The sequence below is a fragment of the Cygnus olor genome, chromosome 8 (genome assembly GCF_009769625.2).
Source record: "Cygnus olor isolate bCygOlo1 chromosome 8, bCygOlo1.pri.v2, whole genome shotgun sequence".
Taxonomy (NCBI): Eukaryota; Metazoa; Chordata; class Aves; order Anseriformes; family Anatidae; genus Cygnus; species Cygnus olor.
Window position 1 is genome coordinate 16,367,190 of NC_049176.1, and position 25,636 is coordinate 16,392,825.

At 38.5% G+C, this 25,636-nt stretch overlaps 1 protein-coding gene across 3 annotated transcripts; it reads right to left on the minus strand.

Annotated features, from left to right (window-relative positions):
• Nucleotides 1–870: 870 nt before the first annotated feature.
• Nucleotides 871–25,225, minus strand: ZNF326 (zinc finger protein 326). 3 transcript variants are annotated; one of them, XM_040565556.1, is made up of 13 exons: nucleotides 25,080–25,225; nucleotides 24,496–24,570; nucleotides 18,311–18,437; nucleotides 15,847–16,252; nucleotides 12,992–13,190; nucleotides 11,147–11,181; nucleotides 10,138–10,225; nucleotides 9,518–9,632; nucleotides 7,944–8,091; nucleotides 7,489–7,588; nucleotides 6,058–6,188; nucleotides 5,059–5,154; nucleotides 871–1,599 (listed from the first exon to the last, which is right to left on the minus strand). In XM_040565556.1, the coding sequence occupies exons 1-13, from the start codon at nucleotides 25,093–25,095 to the stop codon at nucleotides 1,435–1,437; spliced, it is 1,701 nt and encodes a 566-aa protein (XP_040421490.1). In that variant the 5' UTR covers nucleotides 25,096–25,225; the 3' UTR covers nucleotides 871–1,434. The 3 variants fall into 3 exon arrangements, with proteins under 3 accessions (XP_040421490.1, XP_040421493.1, XP_040421491.1); XM_040565559.1 differs by lacking the exon at nucleotides 24,496–24,570 and having other exon boundaries at nucleotides 25,080–25,171; XM_040565557.1 differs by lacking the exons at nucleotides 24,496–24,570; nucleotides 25,080–25,225 and adding an exon at nucleotides 23,723–23,765.
• Between the last annotated feature and the right edge of the window lie 411 nt (nucleotides 25,226–25,636).

Here is a 25,636-nt window from a genome sequence, read left to right on the forward strand (position 1 = left end):
TGCAATGTGTGGGGGGTTTTTTAATGCGAACTTTATAAACTATGCATGAAACAAGAAGTCAAGGCACAAATATGAGTTTCCTATCTCCTCCCTCAATCTTGTATCGTCTACTCTCCCAGCTACACTAAAACACAACAGCTAAAAGACTGCAAATACACATTCTTCAGAGCTGACCACCACTACTAGTCTTTCTGATGGCCTATTATCTAAACCAAGTACTCCCCCACAACACTCACTTTCTCTAATTCTACAATAGATCACCAAAAAAAGCAAATTGGTTTACATTTGAAGAATCTTTGTTCTCCCTAACTTCTATCCACTCTCTGCATAGACCACCTGTATTCAGTGATAGTTACAAATTAACATGAATGTTCTCCAAGGGAAAGGTGCTCAAATTACACGCATGATGAAATTTTGAAAAAAGTTTCCCATAATTGCTGAAAGAGACTGCATAGTTACTTATATTAAACATTGCCACATTTAGGGAAAAATGATGCAAATTACTTAGCTGTAGTTAGAAAAAGTTACATCAAACATTTCCAGTTCCCATTAGTCAAAAGCTAGATTAGAAGGAACTGAAAAAGACACTGCACTGATAAGAAATTTGTAAGACAGCCAGCAGTAAACAGCATGTACATATACTGAAAGTATGTTTTCCCGGGCACAGCGTAAAGGCTACAGTACCTCAAGTCTGTTCTAGTAGATGTAGTCTGAATATATCAAAAAAACAACAAAAAAGAAGTAACGTGACTTGCTAAGATGCAACTATGAGTTTTAAATAATCATAGCATCAATTAAGATTTGATTCAAAACAAATTTGGTAGTCAGAGGGAAATACTTGAAATACTTAACCATAGACACTTTAAACAATAACATTTAAGTGTTTTATTGCTACAAATTGGTACATCTTATCACAAAAAGCTACAAGGCATACTATTACACATACTCTATTATACAGAGTGCAATGCAGTCCCCAAAACAGCCACACTCAACAGCACAATTTTTGAAGTTTACTCATTCTGTATTGAGAGGTAAATATGATAAGCATATGCCATACAGCATTTAAAATATTTACCCCACAGACCAGCCTTTCTTTTCAGTTGATTAGACCAAAAACTATTATATCCAACTTTCAGTACACACACCAAAAAAATAGGATGCTTAAAAAAATATACAACACAATGTTTTAATCAGCTTTAACAGTCAGTTTGCTATAAAAAGCTCAACTAAAATAGTCTTAATTTCATTTTAAACAAAATCAGAAACACAGAAGAATTATATAAACAAGTTCTCCACAGAATGGAATGCATGCATAGGGTGGGGAATCTTCAACAACTCTCATTTGAGACTATTAAAGAGTCTTAGCCACTTTTGAGCAGAAATAAAAAGCTGTTTTGCCCCCCCTAATTTGTTTTCATTTGTGTTTTCTTTCACTTAGTTATCTTCAGTGTGGTCTAAGGTGAAGTCAGTTTGCTCTTCAGTTTCTTCTTCCTCTTCTTCCTCCTCCTCTTCCTCACCTTCAGCTGGCTCATCAGCCTTGTCCTCTTCTTCTGTCTGCTGCTCCTGAGCCTGATCATTAATTTCAAATGGATTTTCACCCTGCAGGAAAAACAGAAAACAGACGTTTTAAATATTTTTTTCAAACAGTACAAAATAATGTTTTATCATTTCAGTGATTGGAAAGCTCTTAGTTTGTATTATCTACTGAGTCCAATCAACTCATTGGCTAATCAAAGCCAGAGTTGCCACATAAAAACACCCATGAATAAGGCAGAATTTTAAATTTAAGATACTAGTGTTTCGCTTTTTTAGAAGTAGACTCTCAAAAGTAAGGGCCAAGTATATAGAAAGCCGGTATAACAACTTATCGGAGACCTACGAAAACAAGAAAACCCCAAATCTCACAGTTACAATTCAGGCCACTTTTTAGGTGAAGCGCTATTATGCAAGTGCTGAGAGGCTACAGAGCACCAAGAACTATTTCACCCAATCTGTAACACTGTCCAACACTGAAATACCAAGGATACCTATTAGCTCAGTAAACTGGCTTGCGAAAGAAAAGAGAATGCCTGAACCAGTTTAACTCTAGCATCAGTGGAAAGCATTGTGAAATAAAAAGCTAATCATCCAAACCTTACTTCAGCTGGTATTTGTGCAACTCTCCTAACTGTACCCATCTACTTTCCTTTCTGGATAGAGAAGTGAGAAAGACCTCTTGACTACAAAGCCTCTGGTACTATCCTCCTTGGGCTCAAGCAAGTATTTTCAATCACATTTGGACATAGCAACAAGGATTTCCAAAGATGGGCACAGAAATAAATGGAGTTAAGAATACTCCACCTGGTTAGATTCAAATACACGCTCAACAGTAAACATTAGAGTGAAAACAGGTAGGTACATTAAGATCTTTAAGCTTTTAATGCTTTTCATTAGCATTAGCTTTTCATTAGGAAATAGTATTGTTTCCTAGTACGAGAATAAAAATGTGGCTTGTATCTGTAACAGATTCACAAGGATGTTATAAGTATTTCTACAGATCTGATACAAAAGGAAAAGACTAAAATCCTCTAATGTCTATGCTAGCTATGATGATGAATTGCAGTTAAAGAATGTACTTCTGAAAGAACTACTTCCACACTCCCACAGACAACTCAACTGTTCCTGACTCCTGGGGACAAGCTACAGAAAAATTTTACTGTTCATTCCTGTGAAAACGGTATGCAACTTACAAGCAATCTACAAGAACTGGATTCAGCACCCTATTTCTAGCTGAACAGATCTCTACACAATAATCACCCTCCTCCCCCACAAAAAAAGATTTTTCCCCCTACTGTTTTTTCAGAGAAAAAAAAGCATTTTAAGTTCTCAAACTAAGGCAAAAGTTACTACCCTCAAGGGAAGATCCTAGTGATTGCACTCTTTTTCCCAGTGATGTAGCATTTAACACATCCAACACAGTAACAATGTTGATGCTAGTTAATTTTGACAGCCACACTGGTCCCATCTTCCCAGATGGCTTAAATATATATACACACACATCTATGGAACATAAGAATGTAAGCAGGTAAGTATTTTATTCCCAAGAGATGCATCCTTTGAGCTCCTTGTCTCTAGAATATTTAAGTTGCACAGAAAGCTTGAAACTAAAGTGGTGTTTACAGGCAAATGCGTTCATGATTCAGGTGACCCCAGAGACTAGTCTCAGTATTTAATTGTAACAGGTCTAACAAACCTGATCCAAAAAGATACTGCAGTCTGCCTACCTCAGAAGTAAACTTCAGAATGCCTTCACTAATACATATGAACAAACAGTCCTTCTGCTGAGTTTGTTTTATTTCATTTTGCACATATAGCAAGCAACCTGTGGAATAGTGTTCTACATGGAAAGAAGATTAAATCAAAGAACAGAAAAGATTTTCCATTAATTGTTAGGTAAAGGAGTAAGTCACATGTTGAGCTGTCACCACGTTGAGCCCGGTCACCAGACCCACCGGTGAGTTCCTGCTCACTGCTGCTGGGGAGAGCCCTGCGGCAGGCACACCTGCGCCTTCCCAAGCCAAGGCCACAGCATCAGCATCCAGGGCAAGCACCACTCCAAACCCTGACCGTGGCTCAGTGTGGAAAGGTGCTTCCTGAAGCTGTCCATCCCACAGCAGGTGACTCTCCTGGGTGATGTGGGGACAGAGCTAGGCCCTACAAGTTCCATCTGAAAACAACCCTAACAAAGAGTCCCCAAACTACCAGTTCAGCCTCTGCTGAAGAAATGGCATTTTGCTCAAAAGTAGCCACGGACTCCCCAAGACAGTTATTGCTTGTCAGTTAGCTTACTCCAGACCAGAAGTCAGTCCGCACCCCCAATTTACAGTCAAACATTAGCCAGAGTGTTCAACCCTGAAGAGTCTTATACAATGCAAGAGGCAGCAAATATCCCCAAAACTGCTTGCCTGCTATTTGCCAGAGCCAGGCAGTCAACACAGCCAGGACTCAGCCTGCCAGGTCTTCCCTGCTCCAAATTTCTTCTTTCCACTCTGCATATGCTGCATACACAAAGCCTTCTGAAAGAATGTTTTTGTGCGTGTGTTTTTGTTTCCTCAAGCCAATCTGCCTATAATCTCAAAGCAACTGATTTTCAGCTGTCAGCAGGATTTTCTACTGTCTTGAAAAACTGCAGGCATCAAATACATACACTGGTTCATCACACGCTGCATAAAAACTACTGGACTCCTTCGGTCTGCAGTTGATTATACATTAAGATAATTATGAGAGGGATTTGCATAACCAAGAAGCTAGATATATCTCACTGAGCAGGTGCTGCTAAAAGTGAATTGTGTTTGGGAAATACCAATGGTAAGCATTCTGAAAATGGCAGTGACCTCCTTGTGAAGACAATCTTCAATTTTCCAACTAGTGAATGGCACATTTCCAATCCCCTTTTCACCAGTCCCCCACTAGGGGGCTGTAAGGGACAATGCACATGCATGCCATGCCATAGAGAATACCAGCAGAGAACTGAAAATAGAGTCAAATATTCTAAGCTGTGGTACCTGGTAATTTGCCATCTTTTCTTAACAGATATAGAAGAGCTGTCTGAAACTGAATTATGCATCCAATTGTACATAATTCTGCAGAACATGACTAAATTCAACCTTTTAAATTACAATTAAATATTGCATTGGCTGACACCTTGTCATATTTCTGCAATACAGTATTGTTTTTTCTGAAATTATCTATTGGTTAGGCACAGGGAAAATGTTACTACAGAAAGTCACATATCTGGCCCAGAAAAGGAAAAAATATTTTGCCAAAATGATTTCACATATTTCTCAAGCTGTGAATTTGTAACACAGGCTGCCACATCTTTTAAATTCTCTGACCATGACAAGTAATGTTGTAAGCTTCCACTGTTTGTGTGCTGCCACGAATCCTAGAAATTCTATCAAATAAAATTAGACAAGTTGTATGTACTGTACTTTACAGTACAAAGTCACCTGCAGGAATCCTCACTTCTAACCGAAGATTAACTCATTTGTAAAGGGTTTTGTACTCTTCACATCTTACCTTAACATACAGCTCGTACCGTGCCTTGACTATTGGATTATTCAAGATACTGGTAGCGGTAAGAACACTCTCCCTTTTTATTTGTTCTCTGTAGGCCTAGGAAACAGATTTAACAGTGAATAATTATTATATACCTATTCTGACTGTCACATATTTGAATTCGTAGTCTGTTTCTGTAAGGAAAATTGTGAAAGGAATAATGCATGAAATGCTCATTCTTGGCATTCAGTTTATTACGCAGCTAGGACTTAAGTTTAATAGTGTTTATAGTTTGTTGCTTTAGTTTAATTAAGATATATATTCAGGTCTTGGTCATATAATGAACTACATATAACCATGCACTTATCTACTCCCACAGTTAACTGTTCTCACCTACAGATAATACCCATGCTTCTCCACAACTGCCTATGGTTCATAATTATAGAACTTCATAAAAAAACATTACTTTTGAAATCTTTTTTTACTATGGCAAGTTGGATTATTTTTTTCATTCATACCATGCTTCTAATGTTGCTGGAAATGTTGGATGAGTATCCTGAATTGTAACAGGATCCAATTCCATACTACTTCTAACTCTAAATTGCACTCACTTTTCTTCATATTAAAAGGATAATAGCCAATCAAAAAAAGGACACTAGTATTGTTAAATTGCTGGAAACATATGTATTATGTTTTACAATTTGTCAGAAAGATTGTTACTCACTTACTGGCAGCAAAATTCCCCTAAAATAAAAATGAAGTTATTCCTAGTAACATTCTCGGAATTTACTGTTGTCAGCTATGAAACACACCACCTTTCATTCACTGTGGGCATTAAAGTGCCAGCTAGTTCATGAGACATTATATTTACAGAGAACATTCTAGATATCTACAGAATAAATAGTGTTGATAAGAATTTAGAAGTTATTTACACCGAGTACCACAACATTTCTCACCCACTACGAAACCATGCCTTTTTTTTTTTTTAAAATCTCTCTTTTTAAATATGCCATATCTTACTTGTTTTCCTTTTGTGTGATCAGGAGATTTTAAGTGTTGCTGAACGGAACTATGTAACGCAGGAACATACACACTGCAAGCACTGCAATGAACAGTCTCAACTTTCATCATGTGGTCATCAGCAGTAACCCCTGCCAAAGAACATGCAACAAATCATTAACACACAAAGCGTTATACCAGGGGAACAGGAGAGGGGATTGGATGTTTTATACCAGGAAGTTAGAGCTCTCAATTGGTAAACATGTCTAACTGAACCGCAGGGGAATAGTCACACAAATTCAGGCATCGGAACTAGGCTTGCTGAAGACAATGTTGGTAGAGAATTTTTTTTCACCTGATGCTCCAATTCCTTCATTCCACAGACTATGTATGAGATTCAAGCAATTATGTTTGATGCCTGAGGTTATGATATATGAACACCTTACCTGCCTAAATAGAGGGAAATAAAAATGATAAAAAAACCATAAATTGAATGTACAAAACGTCTGCTATTTAAAATCTAAAATGACCAATGTTCTTAATAATATACATTTTAATACAAGAAACAAACCTTAAATCACTGTTTTTCACCAAAGTAGCTGAATTAATTTCACCCCTCATAAAAACACCTAATGTATTTCCTTGTCTCCCAATCTCTCAACACCAAGAAAAACTGTATGAATCCAATGTAAATGTCTTCCAAGTTCAAATGTTAGCTTGCCAACAGAGCATTCTGATCATAAAGGTAAACTGGCCCTCCGGTACTTAAGAAGAACACAAAAAATAACGCGAGATGTTGGTTACATCCATTAAGTAACTTCTAAAGTTTAAATTCAAAAGAAGGCAATACTTAAATACATTTATTGTTTGAAGTAAAGGGACTCCAAAGATGTCTTTTCTGGCCCTAGTGCATTTTTTGAAAGCTCTCAAGCAAAGGTTAAAGCAGCGGGATGTGGCACAAGAAGGTAGAGGGACGCAAATGCCTTTAGAAAACAGTCTGTAGAGCAGCCAAGGGGGGAAAAAACAGTAAGTCAAGGCCAAGATGCATATTGGGTAGCCATGGATTAGAAAGTGCTCCAAGTCCTCCTTTTGTCACAGTCTGCCTCAAAAACACAACTATCCCACTGGTATCATCTAGCTCCTTGACATCATATTGATCATTATCACGTCACCACTTTATTAAGTGATCTTTTTCAATCTAACTGCACCCAGCTGTTGCCATTCCTCATGGATTATACTGAGTAAGACTGTGGCAAGGCCTACATAATTCTATTTGTCAAGTACTTAGCAAAACATTATCTTGTTTTATGACAAGGCTACCTGGGCAGGAAATCTAAAGTTTGTTATCTCTGCTTACATTTCACATAACATCAAAAATGAGTCAAGGAACACAAACCAGGTAGAAAAAAGGTGTGGGAACTGATCTCCATAGTATGCACTATCACTACTCACCTTCCATTATGTCTTTTTCAACAGCTTGAGCATTGTCTGTTTGGTTACTTGTCTGTTGCTTACGCATAGCTGTCTTCTTGAATTTATTTACCATACACTCCTACAGAGAATCAGAAAAAAAAGAAATTGTAATGGCTGATGTTTGAGGGTTTATGTTCCAACAGAAACCCATAGTTAAAATATTACTCGGAATAGCTGTTGGAAAAGAGAGCAAAAATAAATAGCAATTAATTGGGCATTTTTAAGGCACTACTTTTAATTGAAACTGAAGTTACAATTGTAACACTATTTTAATGACTCTGTATTTGTCTCACTTTCAACAATACACGCTGCATCAGAAGTCTTCTCCAAAAGGAATGATGATAAATTAAGCATATTTTGAAGACTAAATGATACCTTCTAATTACACTCTAACGTAAAAACATCAGATAAATTTTAACAATCCATTGTCTTACATGAAGAAACTCCATCACTACTTTGTCAAATTTGGTTTGCTTCTGGATATGATCCAATGTTTCCTGGTGAGCTGCACTCTCCAGATGGGACTCAATCTCTTTTTCTTCAAATGTTCGAAATTTACAAAATGAGCAAGTAAATGCCATTCTAGCAAGAGAAATACAATAAATAATATTACAATTAAAGAAACATTCTTCCCTCTCCCCTCAAAACAATGAGAACTTGACAAACCTAACCAGAAAAGTAATAAGAAAAGCATTCTTTAAAGAAGCCTAAATGGAAAAAAAAAATCTACTATTTTACCATTAGGAAAGATACCTGCTACAAGAACCAAATAAAAAAGGCTAGTCTGAGACTAGTAAATTATCTATGCAGAAGAAAAACTACTAAAACCAGATGCTAGCTATCATAAAACCATATTATTGTGTGTTTATCTATCATAGCTCTCCATTTTGTGTTATCTTTTGTAGTACTTATCAAAGTCAAGCCAATGATTTACTAACTACAAACCATTAAAAGAACTCACCCAAAGCTCGTTTTCCATACAAAAACTAAATCCTTACAAGGAAATATGGCCTCCTCAGTACTACTGAGGCACTAATGCTACGACCATACACTGCGTTCACATAAAGCAGAACAGCTTTGTACAGCCCTGGCCAGCCGCCTGCTTGGCTGTGACAAAATTGAAGTTAGTTACAGAACTATCTACTTACTATTGCTACAAAATAGCTCACCATACATACAAAAAAACAGAACCAGGTCAATTTCTAACAACTTAGCTCAACCTGAATATGAATTTGTTTCACTGGAATATGAGTTTCAAAAGCAGTACCCTTCTAAGCTGCTTCTCAAGTGTGCACTGATACACTTGTCAGGGAGAAGAGGTAAGTAACTTGTGCGTTTCCTGACACAGCGAACGTCGTGCAAATCATAGAATGATTTGGGTTGGAAAGGACCTTAGAGATCACCTAGTCCAAACAACCCTGCTACGGGCATGGACACCTCCTAGGTCAGGTTTCTCAAAACCCCATCCAACCTGGCCTTGAACACTTCCAACGATGCAACATTCACAATTTATCTGTGCAACCCCTTCCAGTGTCTCAATACCTTTACAGCGAACTTCTTCCAAATATCTAATCTAAGCCTACTCTTTTATCTGTTACCCACCGTCCTATCACTACACTCCCTGATAAAGAGTCCCTTCCCCACCTTTCCTGTAGACCCCCTTCAATGTCTACAGACTGCTATAAGGTCATTATAAAGTCTCCCTGGATCTCTCTTCTCTAGGCTAACCAATCCTAACTCTCTCAACCTGTCCTTGGAGAAGAGGTGCTCCATCCCCTAATGATCTTTACCGCCCTCCCCTGGACCCACTCCAACAGGTCCATGTCTTCTTTATGCTGCAGGTCCCAGAGCTGAACATCCAGGGTGCTGTTTATTTCTGCTCATTTGTCCATTTATTTTTATTTTGAAATCAGTCCATAAGGGCCTTTCAGGAATGAAGGTATATTCTTACAAAGCAAGGATAAAGCAGAAGAAAACCACACCACATGAGACAAGTTATAACACAAACCTGTATCCGTCACCATATTTTTCGCTGTTTTTTTCCCTTCTACGCCTTTGCTTCTCTCTTCTGGCCTCAATTCTTCGCTTTTCCTCTTCTTCGCTTTTAACTTCTCCTTTGGCATCTTAAAACACAGAATGATTTTAAAGTGTTATATTCCCCAAAAATCTGGCTTTCCAGGCAAAGCGTTTGTCTTCCCTGTCTCCTCCACAAACACCTTTTATATAGTCACAAAATGCAGATCCTACACCAACATTGTTTTAAGGCTTATTCAAATACCATAGAAGTTTTCTTTTGTTTTCCTCCATTACAAATGACAAATTTAAATACCTGTTTCAAACAGGTAGGGGTCTAGATTACATGCATAAGAGAAAGGAAATTCAGTATTAAAGCAGATCCTATAACCACAAAGCAGACACAATAACCACGTAATAAAGAAAACACACGACGGATGTTACAAACGATTTCCTTCTCCATGGCCTAAATTCATAAAATGTGTTAAAAAAGTAAGAGTCACGCTGTGCAATAATTATTAGAGGTCATACATACATGCATACTAAATCTATTCACCCAAAGTCACACAAATACAGTATCTAAAAAACCTTACCTGACAAAGCAAACTGACTTACCTCCAAAAGTCTGATACCCGAGATCATAAGCATCTCTTGTAAAGTCTTCATATATAACAACTGCACCACTCGTGTCCACTTCAATTTCCTAAGTCAAAACCAAAAATTTCATGTGAAAAAACAAAGCCATCCTAAATCCAGCAAACAATGTGAATTATTTCCACTAATTTGTTACCTGCTATTTTTAATCAAATATGACAATGGACAAAAGTGAAATGAGCAACCACATAAGACTCAATGTAAAACCACCTTAAACTATGCATTTATCTTTCATGCCAGGATATCTTTATAAATTAGTTTCAAAGTCAAAATTCTCACTGTCTTCTACATAAACCTTCTGACTGCCAATTCAGACATTTAAATACTTCCTTGAGAATGCGTTAATACCTCCACTCAATGACAAGAAAAAAACATTTCAATCTCTTAACATGGAAGAAGGATATATACACACTTAGCTTAATAATTGCATTATTGCATGCTGTTGGCAACTAATCTTTCTGCAGGTGGCAACTAGTCTTTGCACCTTAACAGAGAACATCTGTTAACAATTATTCTCTTTTCATTTACCTTCTCCCCTTATTGTTACTGACATCTCATCTATCCATTCTCCCTCATTGCTGTAATTTCCCTGTCATTTTATACTTAATTTCTCAACCCACCCAAGCCAGAGGTTATTGGTATGTGAAATCAAGTTGACTGCCTATGACATGAGAAGAGTTCACGTGACAGCCGTGTATTACAGAAATAGCTGGTAGGTGTACAAATACACTTTAAAGTTCCCTTTCCAGACTATTTGCACAAGCTACCCCTTTCACTTGAAGTCAGTAAGATTTCAAACTGCCACTAAAATAAGACAGTTTCAAACAAATAGGAAAAAAAAATCAAGTTTGGAAATACTTACATAGTTAAGCCTTAGTTTTTGTACCTCTAAAGTAATAATTATTTGTCTTAAGGTATACCATTCAAACTGTGAAAGAATCAAGCATTTTCTAGTTCTGAGATTCTTTACCTCTATAGTAGAATCCTGGAAAGATGTCTTCATGTCTATAAGCATAAAATAAGGAAGAAATAATACAAAATTGCTGTTTAATATTACTACCTATTAATTTTAGAGCAATAAAATATTCAGGGAAAAAGTCAACTTATTCTGCACCTAACACAGTCTAGATCTACAATTTATCATATTTTAATAATAACACTAAAAGTAAAATCAGGTATTCTTAGGAATATAAACTAACCAGTCTTTCAAAAACAATCGCTGGTATCTAACTCCACAAAACAAGAAAGTCATGACTAAAAGGACAGTCATAACTTTTTGAGATAGATGAGACATTAAAAATGATAAAGACATTTTGAGACACATTGCACGTTGTGTACAACCACATTCTCCTGTTAGTTGATATCCACTTTTTAGTTTTCAACTACACAATACCGCTTAGAGCATCTTTCAGTTCAAGTCTTCAAAAATTGTACTAAGCCACTCAGTCTTCCCACACACCCATCTCAGAACCACAGAACGAGATGATTAAAAGTGCATTCTAGTGGGCACCATCTACTCCATTAACATAGCTTCAATCTTACATGGTATAGAACAGTCCTTGGGTTGTGGAAATTAATGAATGGAAACAGGTAACACACTAAAAGTGCTCTGTCTGAAGGTAGATTAGGAAAGTAGAACCTACAAAGGTACTGAGAAGAGCTAAGAGAAGAAACCATTGACATGCAAGTCTTTTGAGATACTTGGATGTGTATTTTATGGACCTATTTCACGACACCAAAGTTAGTGAGTCCAGTATTACAGTCCCTGTACAAAATGCATATTAATGTGTTCTATATGCCCACCTGTTGAAAATTTTATCTTAGCTTTGAATTCAAAGCTAACAGCTTTTTAATATAAAATAGAGCAAGTAAGAATTAAAAATCATAAAGTTTCTCCCAAGTCTGTACACTTACCTTGCTAGCTTTGAGCCTAAGTAATTTTAAACGTTTTTCAGGCGTGATTTACAACAAAACTATATAAAACATTGCAGATACAAATCACTGAGAAAGCTACAAACACAAAACCAAAATTCGACCACTGTACATGCTGTTCGTAATACTTTAACTGAAGTTTACATTGCCTCAAAGCAAATAACTTATTCAAACTGTATTAGCAAGTTTTCTACCTTCAACTTTTAGCTGCAATACAACAATTAGAGTTCTAGGACATCTTCAAGGAAACTACAAAAGTCAAGTGTCGCTAATGCTTTGTAATTTATATCTCCAGTTTATCATCTTTAAAGTTCTTGCCTTCACTACAGAATTTCACTTGCAAGAACAACTCTCGTCTACCCTCCACTGTTATAGAACAATTTTCCACTGTTTTCTCATTTCACCTCCCTCTCTCTCTCCTCTTCATCCACACTTTATGCCTTTATTGTAGCTGCACTACAGTTGATGCTCTATTTCACACATACATCAAGGTCTTTGGGCAACCAGGCCCAGTCTTATACAAGTGCACATTTTAAGGTTTGTCAGCCATCACCAATTAACAGAACACAAAATCTGGTAATATTTTCAGTGGTAAAAATTTGCACCCATGAAGTATCTTTATGAAGTCTAGATGAAGCAGTCCTCAGCAGTACGTATTTAAACACATCAAAATATCCACATTCATTCAGCAAGTTATCTTTGCAGTAGAAGAGCTAGCAGAGTAGAAGAGTAATTTCAAAAGGTCTGTTATAGACTACTTCAAAGGTAGAAAATAAAAAGTTACAACACAGCACAGTCTTTTTTCTAAATATTAAAACTAAATAACTCCAAATTAATTTAAAAAAATATCAATTTTAACTTAATTTTGGCACTTATTACTTACTAGGTGATTTTTTCTGAGTCAGCTTCAAAATAGGTTTTGTCATTTTGGGTTTCTTGATAAATGTCCCACCAGGTTTGTTGTAGGGCTGTGGTATCATTTTTCTTTTTATTCCTCTCGCAGCAACTGCTGCAGGACTGGGTTTGTTATGATAGTCAACAACAATTCCAGGTCTGTGCATTCCTCCAAAGTCTCCCATATGCTGGAAATTTGGGAAATCAAGAAAAAGGTATTAGTATATGACATCAATAGAAATACAACAATTACTCGGCACAAGTGTTTATTTTAAAATTAAACTGTATATTAAAATCTGCATTCTGGAACAAAATGCAGGGGGAAATTTAAGTTCCCAGTTTTGATGTTTTGTGCAATGGTTTTTTGGCTGTCCAGTAGAACACATGTATAAACCGTGTTTCTGCTTATTCAGAACCATTGTCCAGATGATGAACATGCCTGTCAAAGTTCAATCTCAGCCTAACATTTTGGCTCCTCTCTTCAGATTCTCTAGATGATGAATGACTTTTCCCTTGCTGAAAAAAGAGAGCTAACCAAACTACTTTTTCCTACGCTCTAGTTAGCAGCCGAGAAAGAAAGAGAGAGACTTCTTTACGCTAAATTATTAGCAGTGATTTGAAAACTCAATAAAGAAAGTTGTTCAGTGTGAAACAGTGATTAACTGACGGAAGCTCAGTCTTTCTTTTACTTAATCATTCCAGGACAATGCACAACAGTGAATTCAGAAGTTGGGCTTGGAGGGACTGATACAAAAACCATGTCAGCAACAGGAATGAAAATTCAGTTGAAAGACTAAATCCTTCTGTTACTTCTGAAGTGCTGTACAGACATTGGTGGACACCTGTTTATGAAAGCAACCTCTCTGAAGGCATGGAATAAACGAGTAATCTGAAGAGGGAGAACTTAGGTAGCTGCATTTTTTTCAAAGCACCAACACATTTCTTAATATTAGCTCAATTATTTGATTAATAAAGGTCAGAAGACAGCCCACTAACTGGATGGATGAATTGGATAAGCAGAAATATTTGTGTCACCATAAGAAGAGAATTAGTACTACGCTATCAAAGAACATGAAAATAACTTCAAAATACTTTTCACAAAAAGGATACCCATTTTATTAGCAGATTTTATATGACAGACTGAATGCATCAAAACAGGCACTTTGCTTAATCAAAAGTCCATGCACAAGATCTCCACGTTAATTAATTTAGTTGAGACAGTTACAGAACTACCTAGCATGTACATTTACATTGTATGTCTATAAATTTGGAACGAAGTAGGCACTTGAATAGTTTCAAGTACTTTTTTAAAAACAGTATCTATTAAAGGTGCAATGCATTTTAAGTATGGTAAGTACTTTAGCCTTTATGTAATAAAGGATAATGTAAAAGACTAAAAAGATAGATTTCAAAAGCAAAAATAAAACAGAAATAAGGCTACTTGGTCATCATTTTGCACAAAACTTTCAGATCCAAATGAGTTCTGAAAGGATGGCATCCAAGCTTAAGAATCAAACACTTTCAGCTTTACAAGCAGAGAAATATAAAGATTAAACTATTTCTAATACCGTGCTACATGCTAGCTAGTAGCCATGTGCAAATCTAAAATTTGAATATGACAACTACAGTATTCAAGAATGCTGCAAAGTAGACCTTCTGAAACAAGACCACCAGACAATTAGGCACTTCAAAGACCCAGAAAAAAAAATGATCTTCATCTACACTTCGAGCTACAAGCAAGTTGTATGGTTTAACATTAAAGAATTGCTTCCCAAAGAGATATGGCACACTTAAGAATTTTAAAAGTTAAGTTGTACCTAGAGGCATAGGTGGAAAAGCGTTCACTGAACTCTTCCCACTTTAAAAAAATCAGTATTGGGATTATAAAACCAAAGTAAAGGGACACCATCAACTTAAAGTTAGTACTTCTGTCAGGATTATTTTTTATTCTCTTCTGCTGTATTTTTCCCTAGCTCATTAAACATTAAGCATGACTTCTCCAAACTGTGATCTACTATTTTGTGTCCAGTTAATTTGGACAGTTTTTACATCCTACACTGGAAAGGAATCCACTGAAAACGAGGTAGAAGATATGTCAGTAAAGAAAATGAATACAAGTCATAGGGCTAGACACATTACCTGGAAATCAAACTCAAGTTTGCGAAAGAACTCGATTTCAAGTTGATGATGCCCCTTTAATCATGCTTTAATTTTAAATAAGAATCACTGTAACTGCTAGCCACCTACCTTTGCAAATTCCTCCCCATCACTCTTTCGATACACAAGTCAGAGTAAGAACTAAGTTTAAGAGAAGACTTGATGTTTGATAAAGCATGTGTTGAACATACTAAAGAATTAGCTAAAGTTTTACCTTTACAGGAAACGAAAGCTACTCTGGCATTCACAACCGGGTTTTATTTTTTTGCATATACATTGCACCTTTAACCTACTAAAAACTTCAAATGGCTTTGAATTAAACTTTCACAATATTCAAGAATTTCCCCACCAGCAACGAGGATGCTAGTGCTTACAAGGAAAAATGCAAGTCCTTTTAATCCCTTTTAGACCAAACCTATTACTTTGATCGTCGCCTTTCAAACAAAAGGAGAGATTTAACAAACCTTATCAACTAGTCTTCTATTACTCATTACTTTCAAGAGCGAAAGAGAGACTGCATTCTACTTGAAGACAGCTTCAAGGGGGTAAACAACATTGTCAACCATGATAGTTTGCTTGGACAAAAAACCACACTGTACTGAACAGTGTATTAATTTTAAAGCAGTGGTCTTGAAAGGGTTTAAAAGAGTGTCTAGTGAAAAGAATCTGAAAAGATTCTGTACTTACTCCTCGGCCTCGGCCTCTGCCTGTTGATGGTCCTCCAAAAGCATCATAGTTTCTGCTTCCAAATCCACTTTCAGGATAAGCAGGCGTTCCTCTCCCCCGAGAGCCTACAGGTGCAGGCTTCATATGGGGTGAAGAAAAACTGCTGTAGGAAGAGTAACTCTCTCTTCCTCTGTCCTCCATAAACCCAGGCCTCAATTTTGAACGGGAGTAAGGTGCTTCCCAGCTAGACCCGCCCTGGTTTCTACCTCCGAAAGAGTCAAGGCTATTCCGGTAGGAGTTGTCAAATCGACCACCATAACTACCTCCGAAGCGGCTTTGTTCGGGTTCATTATAACCATAGCCAGATCTGTACAGATCTCGCCCACCCAGAGAAGACCCGGAGTCGTAAGACTCATAAGGTCCAAACCTGGAAAAGTTGCACAGTGAGGAGAAAAAAAAGTAAGCTTACTAATGTTATACATTTCAAAAAGACAAGTTATCAGTTGACATTTATCAACTAAAATCAATTTATTACTATACTGGTCGGTACAGTTGTGTTATTGTTTAATCTTGATTAGGGCTGGGCAAATGACACTATGACCAGATAGAAAGCTATCTGAGCCATTTTTTCTACAAACAATTCTAAAGTTCAGTATGCCTGAACTTTGTTCAATTAAAATTTTCAGCAACATTTACTAAAATATTATTAGAGCCCAGCCCTAGTCTCACAAAAATAATGACCTGCAGACATTCACAGGCTAGTCAAACTGTCCTTTCTTCAAAATCATGCCCTCATATTTTAACAGTTAAACAGCAGTTAAAAGGCGGCTTAGTTCTCAACTGAGAGTAAAAAAAATATCAATTTTTAGTGGTACAGTTGTGAGTCTTAAACACCCCAGAATTCTAATTTTAAAGGAAAACGTAAGTGCTCTTCCATGCATGTTTATACTTTTTGGAAATCATCTTCCCTGCAATATTCAGTCACTCAATCAGAGATCATGATCTTCAATGCACATATATCTTTTCCTTGCAGACCATTAAGTCTAGAAACTCTGGATTTTGAAAGTCTATCTCAATACACGCACAGTGGAAACAAAAACAGTCCTTGAAGTTTCTAAGTATAGTAACAAGGAGCTGAAATCTTGAGCTATTTACTATGAGTCTGATTTACTTTAGCAGGAGTCAGGCTGGAAATCATCAGTATTTGTACCCAGTTGGAAGGGAAACACATTAGTGTCCCTACAGGGTTATAACAGGTGATTGAGCAGGAGTTGGGAAAGACAGCCCCTTGACTGATAAAATATAAACTAGAACAGACTCAAAGTTCTGCCTGGATCTATAATAAATTGAATGCCTTCATTTTAAAATACATTTAGTCTTGGAAGACCGAGAAGTAAACAGAAAATTGTGCTATCTAAAGGAGTCCATGCACAATATTAACATTACATGGCAAGAGACATTTCCGTGTTCAAGTAGTCATTGAAACTCAATCATATGCAGATTACTGTATGGTAGGTACAGCTCATTCCTCAATCTCTGCTCAGACTTTCAAGTAAATCTTATGTTCATCATTAAACAAATTATAATGAACTAAAATGTTTAACAGAACCATGCAGCAAAACACAACATTTCTCCAGCCTCCCTACTTAGTTCTGTCCTTGCCCAGTGGCACTACAGTGACTACAAACAAGAATCATACAGTAGTCTGGCTACAGCCAGACAAGAATTCAAGGGCGCACACAAAAAAACCATCAGGTTATCTAAGTTTTCTTCACATTTCATTTCCTCCAAGATAGAATCACTACTCTGAAAAGCATGCTACTTCGAATGTGATATTAAAAGATAAATCAAATCAGCTGTTCCCTACTGTTTTTATCTGAAAGAGCAACAGGAATAATATCCTAGCATTAAATACACAACTTTAAGACCACTGCATCAGAAATTTTACTTTTAGACTAAACCATCTTGCAAAGCAGCCCAGAACATGCACACAGTTTTTAGTGTAATCAGTACCTGCCAAAGAAATAATCTGGACATGACTTTCAGATTCAATACCAAGACCATTTAAGCACTGCACATTCAAACCAAAGAGCACATACCCTAAATGTTCCTTGAAAACGGAATGTTGATAGATTCAGTCTAAGCCACTAAACCAATTAGGTCTAGTCTGCTATGTCAGAAACAGTATGTCAGGCCAATCAGTTATAAATTACTAACCATTACAAAAAAATAAAGCTTGTTCCATTTTCAGTCACAGACATATTGTTTCAGTGTCAAACTTTTCCACAAAAATGCTAATTGTTACAATAATCTAGCTCTTACAGTTTAAGATTTGCCAGTAGTTAATGAACATGAAGACTCAGAACGAAAGTGTTCATACAAAATCATAACAACATGCCTCAGGAACACTTAAGTTAGAAAACAGAATGACTGAAACTTAAATCGTATTTGATCAATTCTTGAGACAACTGAAGGATTATTTTACCTGTTACCACCACCACCACCTCCTCCGCCTCCACCTCCATGACTCTCCATCCCATAGGATTGGTTAAGGTAAGAGTCCATGGATCGTGGGCCACCATAGCCTCCATGCCCATAATCACGGTCCATGTCTAAAAAAGAGCAGAAAAATGTTTATAAAGAAAGCAAGAGAGAAGTCTTATTAAGTATTCTAGCTTAAATTCTTAAGTAAAATGTTTAACCTGCCACAGAGCTTACAAACAAAATACAGCACTCTCAGTTGTGAATCAATTTCAACAATGTGCTGAGGGAAGCTGTGTGTCTTTGTCATCAGAGAACCTCTTAATTGAAATGAAGATGATATTTTTTGTCAGTAATGGACAGGTCAGGATTATTGTTCTGTCAGCTGGAATTCAGACGCAGGTTAAGACAACTAAATGGAAAAAGCCTGATGTGGAGCATCAGAAGTTAGTGAAGAATGATGACCACTTCCTCCCTTTGATAACACACACAGTCCAGACACCTGGCTATAACAATGCCACAAAAAAACGTTCATAAGTTGACAGAGACACTGGTTCAAGGTTACAACCCATGTCACGCTGCAATGCAGATGCTGCATACAGGCTCCAATCAAACTCTCCCTTCTAGCACCAACAAAAAACCACCACAGCACCACTGAGTTGCAGGTGACCAACTCTACTAAGGTGATGGTACTTCATAGTTGAGCTGATGTCACTTCATGACACCTTTGTATCCTATAAGGAAGTCTACCAAAAGAACCAAGTTTCTCCTCAACACTCAAAGTCCTATATAAAAGTATGGTTAAAATAACCACACAAAAAATCAAAGCTCTAAGACAACAACGTAGATCCGCAGAATGAACATGACCCTCAGCCTTCCTGTAACATGCACACTTTGCACCACATCACCGTTCTAGTGGCCATAACTGTTTCCCAGAACTGACCAACACTAACTTCTAGGTAATAGAAAGGAAGCCTGTCAAGTCAAGCCTCGTTAAAAAGGTAAGGTAGAGAAGGAAAATCAGTGAACACAGAAAGAATAAAAATATAACCACACAAAGATTTGTCCACTATTTCCTACATTTCAAAAAAAATTCCAAGGCTTTTCCAGAACAGGACAGTAAGTCCACTCAAAGTAATATTTCCCATTTAATGAAACATAGTAATTCTGTGTGCCTATTAGTTTTGTGAAAATAACCGTAGTGATGAAAGTATATACACTATTTCCCGTTTGTAACTGCGTTTTGTTAGACCAGACAGCCATTGCAATTTACGTTCTTACATCTGCAAAGAAAACTGCAAATGGTACTTAGCTGAGTATTTCACTGTTACAGATGTCGCTAACAAGCCTGAATAGAATCTCCAACTAAGATTTGCTGGTTTGTTTGTTTGTTTTCCTTTTAGCGACCATAGGTACTTTCTAAAAAGTTGAGAATGGTATTTCTAGAACTTGGAAGTCGCACTGCATCATCCCATATTTGGGATGTACAATAAAGATAGAGCAAAGCAGAAAAAACTTCTCCAAAATAGTAATCATATAGCATCACACAATATCAGTCTAAGCTGTAGGACATTACTTTAAGGAACTTGCTGAACCTTCTAATATGAGTATCTAATATTCCTCTCTGGTGTGAGTGATCTACCACCTAATCCAGGGCAATACCCTAAAGACTGCCTACATAAAGATGCAGGCATGTAAGAAGAGTAAGTAATCAATAAAAAGAATTTCAGAGCTTTGCAAAAATTAAGTTTAGCTGATCCTATGTTCAATCTCAGATCCAAAGTACTTTTTTAAGTGCAGTTTATCAAATCAAAAGACACTGACATCCTGAAAACTGCCTGAAGGGGACGGGCCAATAATTCACCTCAGTTTATCCTGCTCCCTATTATCTACAGGCCCTGTGATGGCACAAAGGTAATTAGGTTAAACAGGCTAAATCACATCATTCAACAAGGAAGAACAAAATGCATTGTCAAGATCACTGCCATCACAATCTGATTCTAGTACAGTGAGTGACCAGTGTGGGGAGGCTACACCGCCAACTTTCACATTCACATGCAAAAGAACTATTCCAAAAAACGGTTTGAAGCATAGCTTCAAATAAAGGTGGTTTTTTTTTTTTTTTCTAAAAATTTTAGCACAAAAGCAAATATTAAAATATGCTTCCCAGGACAGCATCTGATGTCTGTTTCTATTCAATGCTCCCTTTACTCATCCAAGGTTTGTGCTACCCTTGGATCAGCAAGGATATCTGTAACATCAGCAGTGTGGCTGCCATTCCCCTAATCTTCAAGTCACTGCCCTTAGGGCAGCAATTTCTGTTCCCTAACTGACCAATTTACTCTTCCTGCCCAGACTGGCAGCACTGCATTTACCTACACTAATATGTTTCTCTTGGAAAAAAGGTTTAACAGGGGAATACAAAAGGTACAAAGTGACAAACTATTACACCTGTGGTTTTCTACTACAAGAAACTAGAGGTAGTGAACAAAACTTTCAAAAAAAGCTTAAAAAATGAACTGGATGCTTTTTCACAATAGATTTCCAAGTCCCAGCACTGCCCTGTGACACAAAGTTATTAAAAACCTACATGGATTTAAGAAAGGACTTGGATAAATCCACTGACAAGACATTCAAAGGATGTCAAACATTAAGACTTCGACTACAGCTCAGAAAGTCCCCACGCAACTAATCAGCCAAGACTTTTAAATATACCAAAGGGGCACTCGTACTATTCCTTCCACACCCCCAAACAGGCAGTGTGACACACAGGAGGTGAGGTGGGAAACAGAAGCATCTACGACCTGACCTAATCGAGTTGGTTTTACCATCATCTTCCAACTTCTTCATTGACTGTTCCAGATTGCTGAGCAGTAACCTATTGTCCCAACCACTGGCCTCCCACCTGATCATTTTGCCAGCTGCAAACTTAGTCAAAAATGTACAGACTTTATGAATCATGCCCAGCGCTTGACAAAGATATTGCATTCAAATAAGCAGTGTAATATTTCTTCAGGTAGAGCTTTTCTTTACTTTCAAAGTCTGTTCTCCAGATAGGCTTTATTCTAAAAGGGGAAAAGAGAAAATAAATGTACAAGAAGGCAATAAGCGTTCACTGAATATACCTGAATGAGAATCACTTGCACAGATTTAATTATTACAGTCTCAAGGCAAATAGCCTACTAGTTCACAAACCTGACAACCAACATACAAATCTATTTGCGCTGGCCTCTTTCACACTTTTGATTCTTCTTCTACTCACTAAAGCCAGAGAGACAGACGTGGAGCATAAAACAAAAAGCTGTGTCCGCACAGAACAATCTTCTCAGCCTATAGCCTGCTCCCCATTCACTTCTACGTTAGCTCAGGCTGTCATTGCTGGTGGAGATGCACAGAAGCTGACTGCATACACTGCTCAAACTAAATGTGAAAATATTTCACACGTTAAGAGAATGTGTACTCAAATGCTAGGAAAAAAGCAGCTAGGAATTGTATTGCAGTGCTTCGAACCCAGAACAACTGAGAAGTTTGGTACTTCTGTTTCATTTAAGTTTAAAAAGTAGCTGTTCAGCAAAGAAACCTCTGAAGAAGTATTCTGTGTATCTATGAATACTTCAGAGAGGAAAAAAAATGGTTCATAGTTGCTCCTGAAGTTTAAAAAGAAACCAAATCTTTGACACAGTTGAAGTATCTGAAACAAAGAGTTTGTTAGAGGAATAAATCGGGTTTTGGTATCTGCAGCTTCTTGCACACAGTGTTGATGAACGAGCTGCTGAACTAAAGTACAGAAACAGAACAGAAAAGAAATATTCCATTTTCCATTTCTAAACCATATCTAAATGCTCTTGGAGTAAGGGAGAAAAGTTATGACAAAGGGGAAAAAATATATTACCCCTAAAATCAAAAAGCATAGGCCACTTAAAGAAGAGATCAACTTACAAATTAAAGTGTTAACATAGATGCATTCCTGAAGTTTAACAAAAAAAAAAAAAGAAAAAGCCTGATCTAGAGGAGAGATCACTTAAAATTGCTGCAAGATGACTTCTCATTATACAGTGAAGAAAAATCTGTTTTCCTTCGGAAAAGAACTAGGAAGTTAAACGTAGTAGATAAGAATCAGGTTCCCTTGGTACAGAGGACTCTATGAGACACTGACACTTGTAAAGAAAAAGCTAAAGATTAGAGGATATTGAAAACATTCACAGCACAAGAAGCGAAATCATTTCCAATAGCGTTCTCCACATGGAACATGTAAGAAGCCTAGGAGGATGAAAGAACGGAGAAGGATCTTACATTAACGAATCATGAATAAAAAAAACTTAAAACTTTAGTAAAACTTAATATCAATCTCAAAATAATTGAAAAAAAAAAACAAACACAATTACAGGCTTGAAACAAGCTATAGTTGCCCAGAATATTTTTCATTTGTAATTTATGACAAGAATAAACTTAAGGATCCATTGTGCAACTGTAACCTGCATTTTTTCCAGACACATTGCATTTTCCATAAAATTTATGCCTGCCTAAAGATCCCAACTTTGTCAATAGATACAGAAGATTTAACACATTGAGTCCCATGCAAAACAAGGCACCAATCCAACAACTAGATGAATTTTAGGATTTGCAACAAAAGCCATTTTCCTTTCCAGATTAAATGAACACTGGTTACAGTAACCAAAACCTCAATATATTGTCACAAAGTTTATTCTACAGGCTATGTCATCTGTGCCTCAAACCAAGTCATCAGCTAGGGACAAGGGTGGAATCACAGCCACCATCAGCCGTCCAACAAAAAGCACACTTCAAATAGGCTAAAAATTTCCATTAGGAAGAAGTTAGCCAAGAACTGGGCAAAGAAGAAAATGCTCAACATTCATCCTCTGTTGCCATCTACCGGACCTCTACAAAATAGCCTTTAGCCCACTGTACAGAATCAGGGTAAGACAAAGGCTCGTCCATTACTTACTAACATACATGCAATGCACAAACATTAATATCAAATGTTTCAAGCTGCAAACATCATAATTAAACTTGTTGAATAAATTTAAATAATGTAAAACAATTATCACAAAGATTCTTACAGAGGTACATGAAAGTAATGGTTTAACTGTACAATATGTTTCATCATTTACTTATCATAAGGATGAGCCTAGATTCATTTTAATACTGCTGTCATCAGATATCAGAAAAGCAGGTTCTGGTTATTGACTACAGTTAACATTCCAATAAGAATTTAAATTGCAACTTAAGAAGAATCTATGTAAAGGACATTTAATTAGAAATCAATGCAGAAGATTTAAAAAAACAAGTCCAGAGTTTTTAATTATTTATTTTACTATGAAGAAAAATAAATCCAAAACACTATTGTTGGCAAAAGAGCTAAGACTCAAGGAGTGTATCACGAAAATGGTCATACTGCAATCGCAGATGCTTCTGTAATCCATGTTATTTCCATGTAACGGCCAGCAAGTGTATGAAGAGATCCAATACCAAATACTTATTTGGTGACATCTGTAAATAAAGCTTAGGTACGGTTTATTGTAAAAGTTTTATATTGATACATTAACATCCTTTTGGTACTTGTTTGCATGCTGGCAAGAGATTTCAAAACATTTCTTGAGTCTTGCTAAGTTTAAAACCTTACCTATAAAATCTGTATTCTTTTCAGTTGCAGGTATTTTAACAGTGTATAAACAAAAGCTAACATTTGCTCTATCACATTTATTTTTATGCTTTTTATATTCCTTCCCACACCCTTACTTAAAGTAAGTTACAAAAGAAAATCTAGGTTCTTCTTTTCCCATGCTCGCATGGGAGAGGGAAACATTCTCTGACCCCGTTTCTGCTGCTTTCTTTTCAATCTAAGCAGCACGAATCAAATATAGTAGTCCATGAGAAAATAAAATACCGATGTATGCAAACAACAACATCGTAAGTGAAGTCTGCGTTCCCTCCCATCCCCACTCCTCCAACACCTCTTCGTTCGGACTCGGAATGTGCAGGAGCTCATGTTGACATGCCCAAGATGAGAACTGAGTCTCACTCCCCGCCAGTTACAACTCCTCCAGAAAACAACATGTGCAGCCATACCACGTTATGTACTTTCAATAACCCTTTTTAACATCTTTGGCAACACTGACTGTTCAGCCCCAACGCTTTTTAGAGGTTAGACGTATTTATAGCTCATACCTGAGACTGACCCACTGGGCATGTTCACACCACAATGCATGGGGGTATCTGGGAACCTCCAATCTCTGTCTTCAGCTGGAGAGGATGGGTCAGTGAGAATGACTTAGTGCTTAGCGAGAGCTGGAGGGGAGACACCGGGAGCCGCGCCGAGAGGCGGCTCTCCCTGCTGGCGGCTCTCCTGGCACGACCCCCTCACGGAGCTCGCCCCGAGCTCCCCCCGGCCCTACCCGCGCCGCCGCCGCCCCCCCCCCCCGCCGCCTCCCCCTCGCCCCCCGCTCGCCCCGCGCCCCCCGGGCGCCTCAGCTCGCCCCCCGCCCTCGCCGCCCGCCCGCCCGCCCGGCCCCGGGAGGGCCCCTGGGGCCGCTCAGCCCTCCTCAGCCCTCCTCTGCCCTCCTCCTCCTCCCGCGCAGCCCGCCCGCCGCCGGCCGCCGCAGCTCCCCCGGCCCGGGAGGGGCGGCGAGGAGGAGGACGAGGAGGTGTGTGCGGGGAAGGGGGGGGAGGGGGCGCCCTGCGCGGAGCGAGGCGGCCGCGGCCGTGCGGAGACGCGGCCGGGCCCTGCCCGGCGCTGCGGGGCGCGCGCTCACCTTCCCCGTAGTCCATGATGGCGGCGGGCCCCGCTCCCGGCGGCTGGCGGCCGCGGCTGGCAATGGCGCCCTCCGCCACAACGAGGCGAGGCGGGGCCTGCGCGCCGCCGGGGAGCGCGCCGATTGGCCCGGCCGCCGCATCACGTGAGCGGCGCGGCCCGAAGGGAGAAAGGGGCCCCGGCCGCCTGAAGCCGCCGGCGCCCGGCGCCCGGATCGGCGGGGTCACGAGGGAGGAGGCTGCGCGGCGGCCATGTTAGGTGCTGGCAGCCGCCATTTTGCGTCATGGCAGCGGGCCTTATCTGGCTTGAAGGCGCAGCGGGGTTATCGGCGGTGAAACAGCCGCGTCTTTGCCACGCCTTTTGTAGTCCCAACGCTTTCTTTCCTGCCACACGCCCTTTGGCCCCGGTGAAAACATAAGGGGCGACGGCAGCAAACGCTGCCCTCAGTACACGAGGACCAAAATGTGCCCTTACCCTGAGCTGGAAGCCAGGCAGTGCTTGGCGGGAGTGACTCCCCGCGGCTCCACAGCGGTGCGGAGTGAGGAGCCTTGTCCTGTG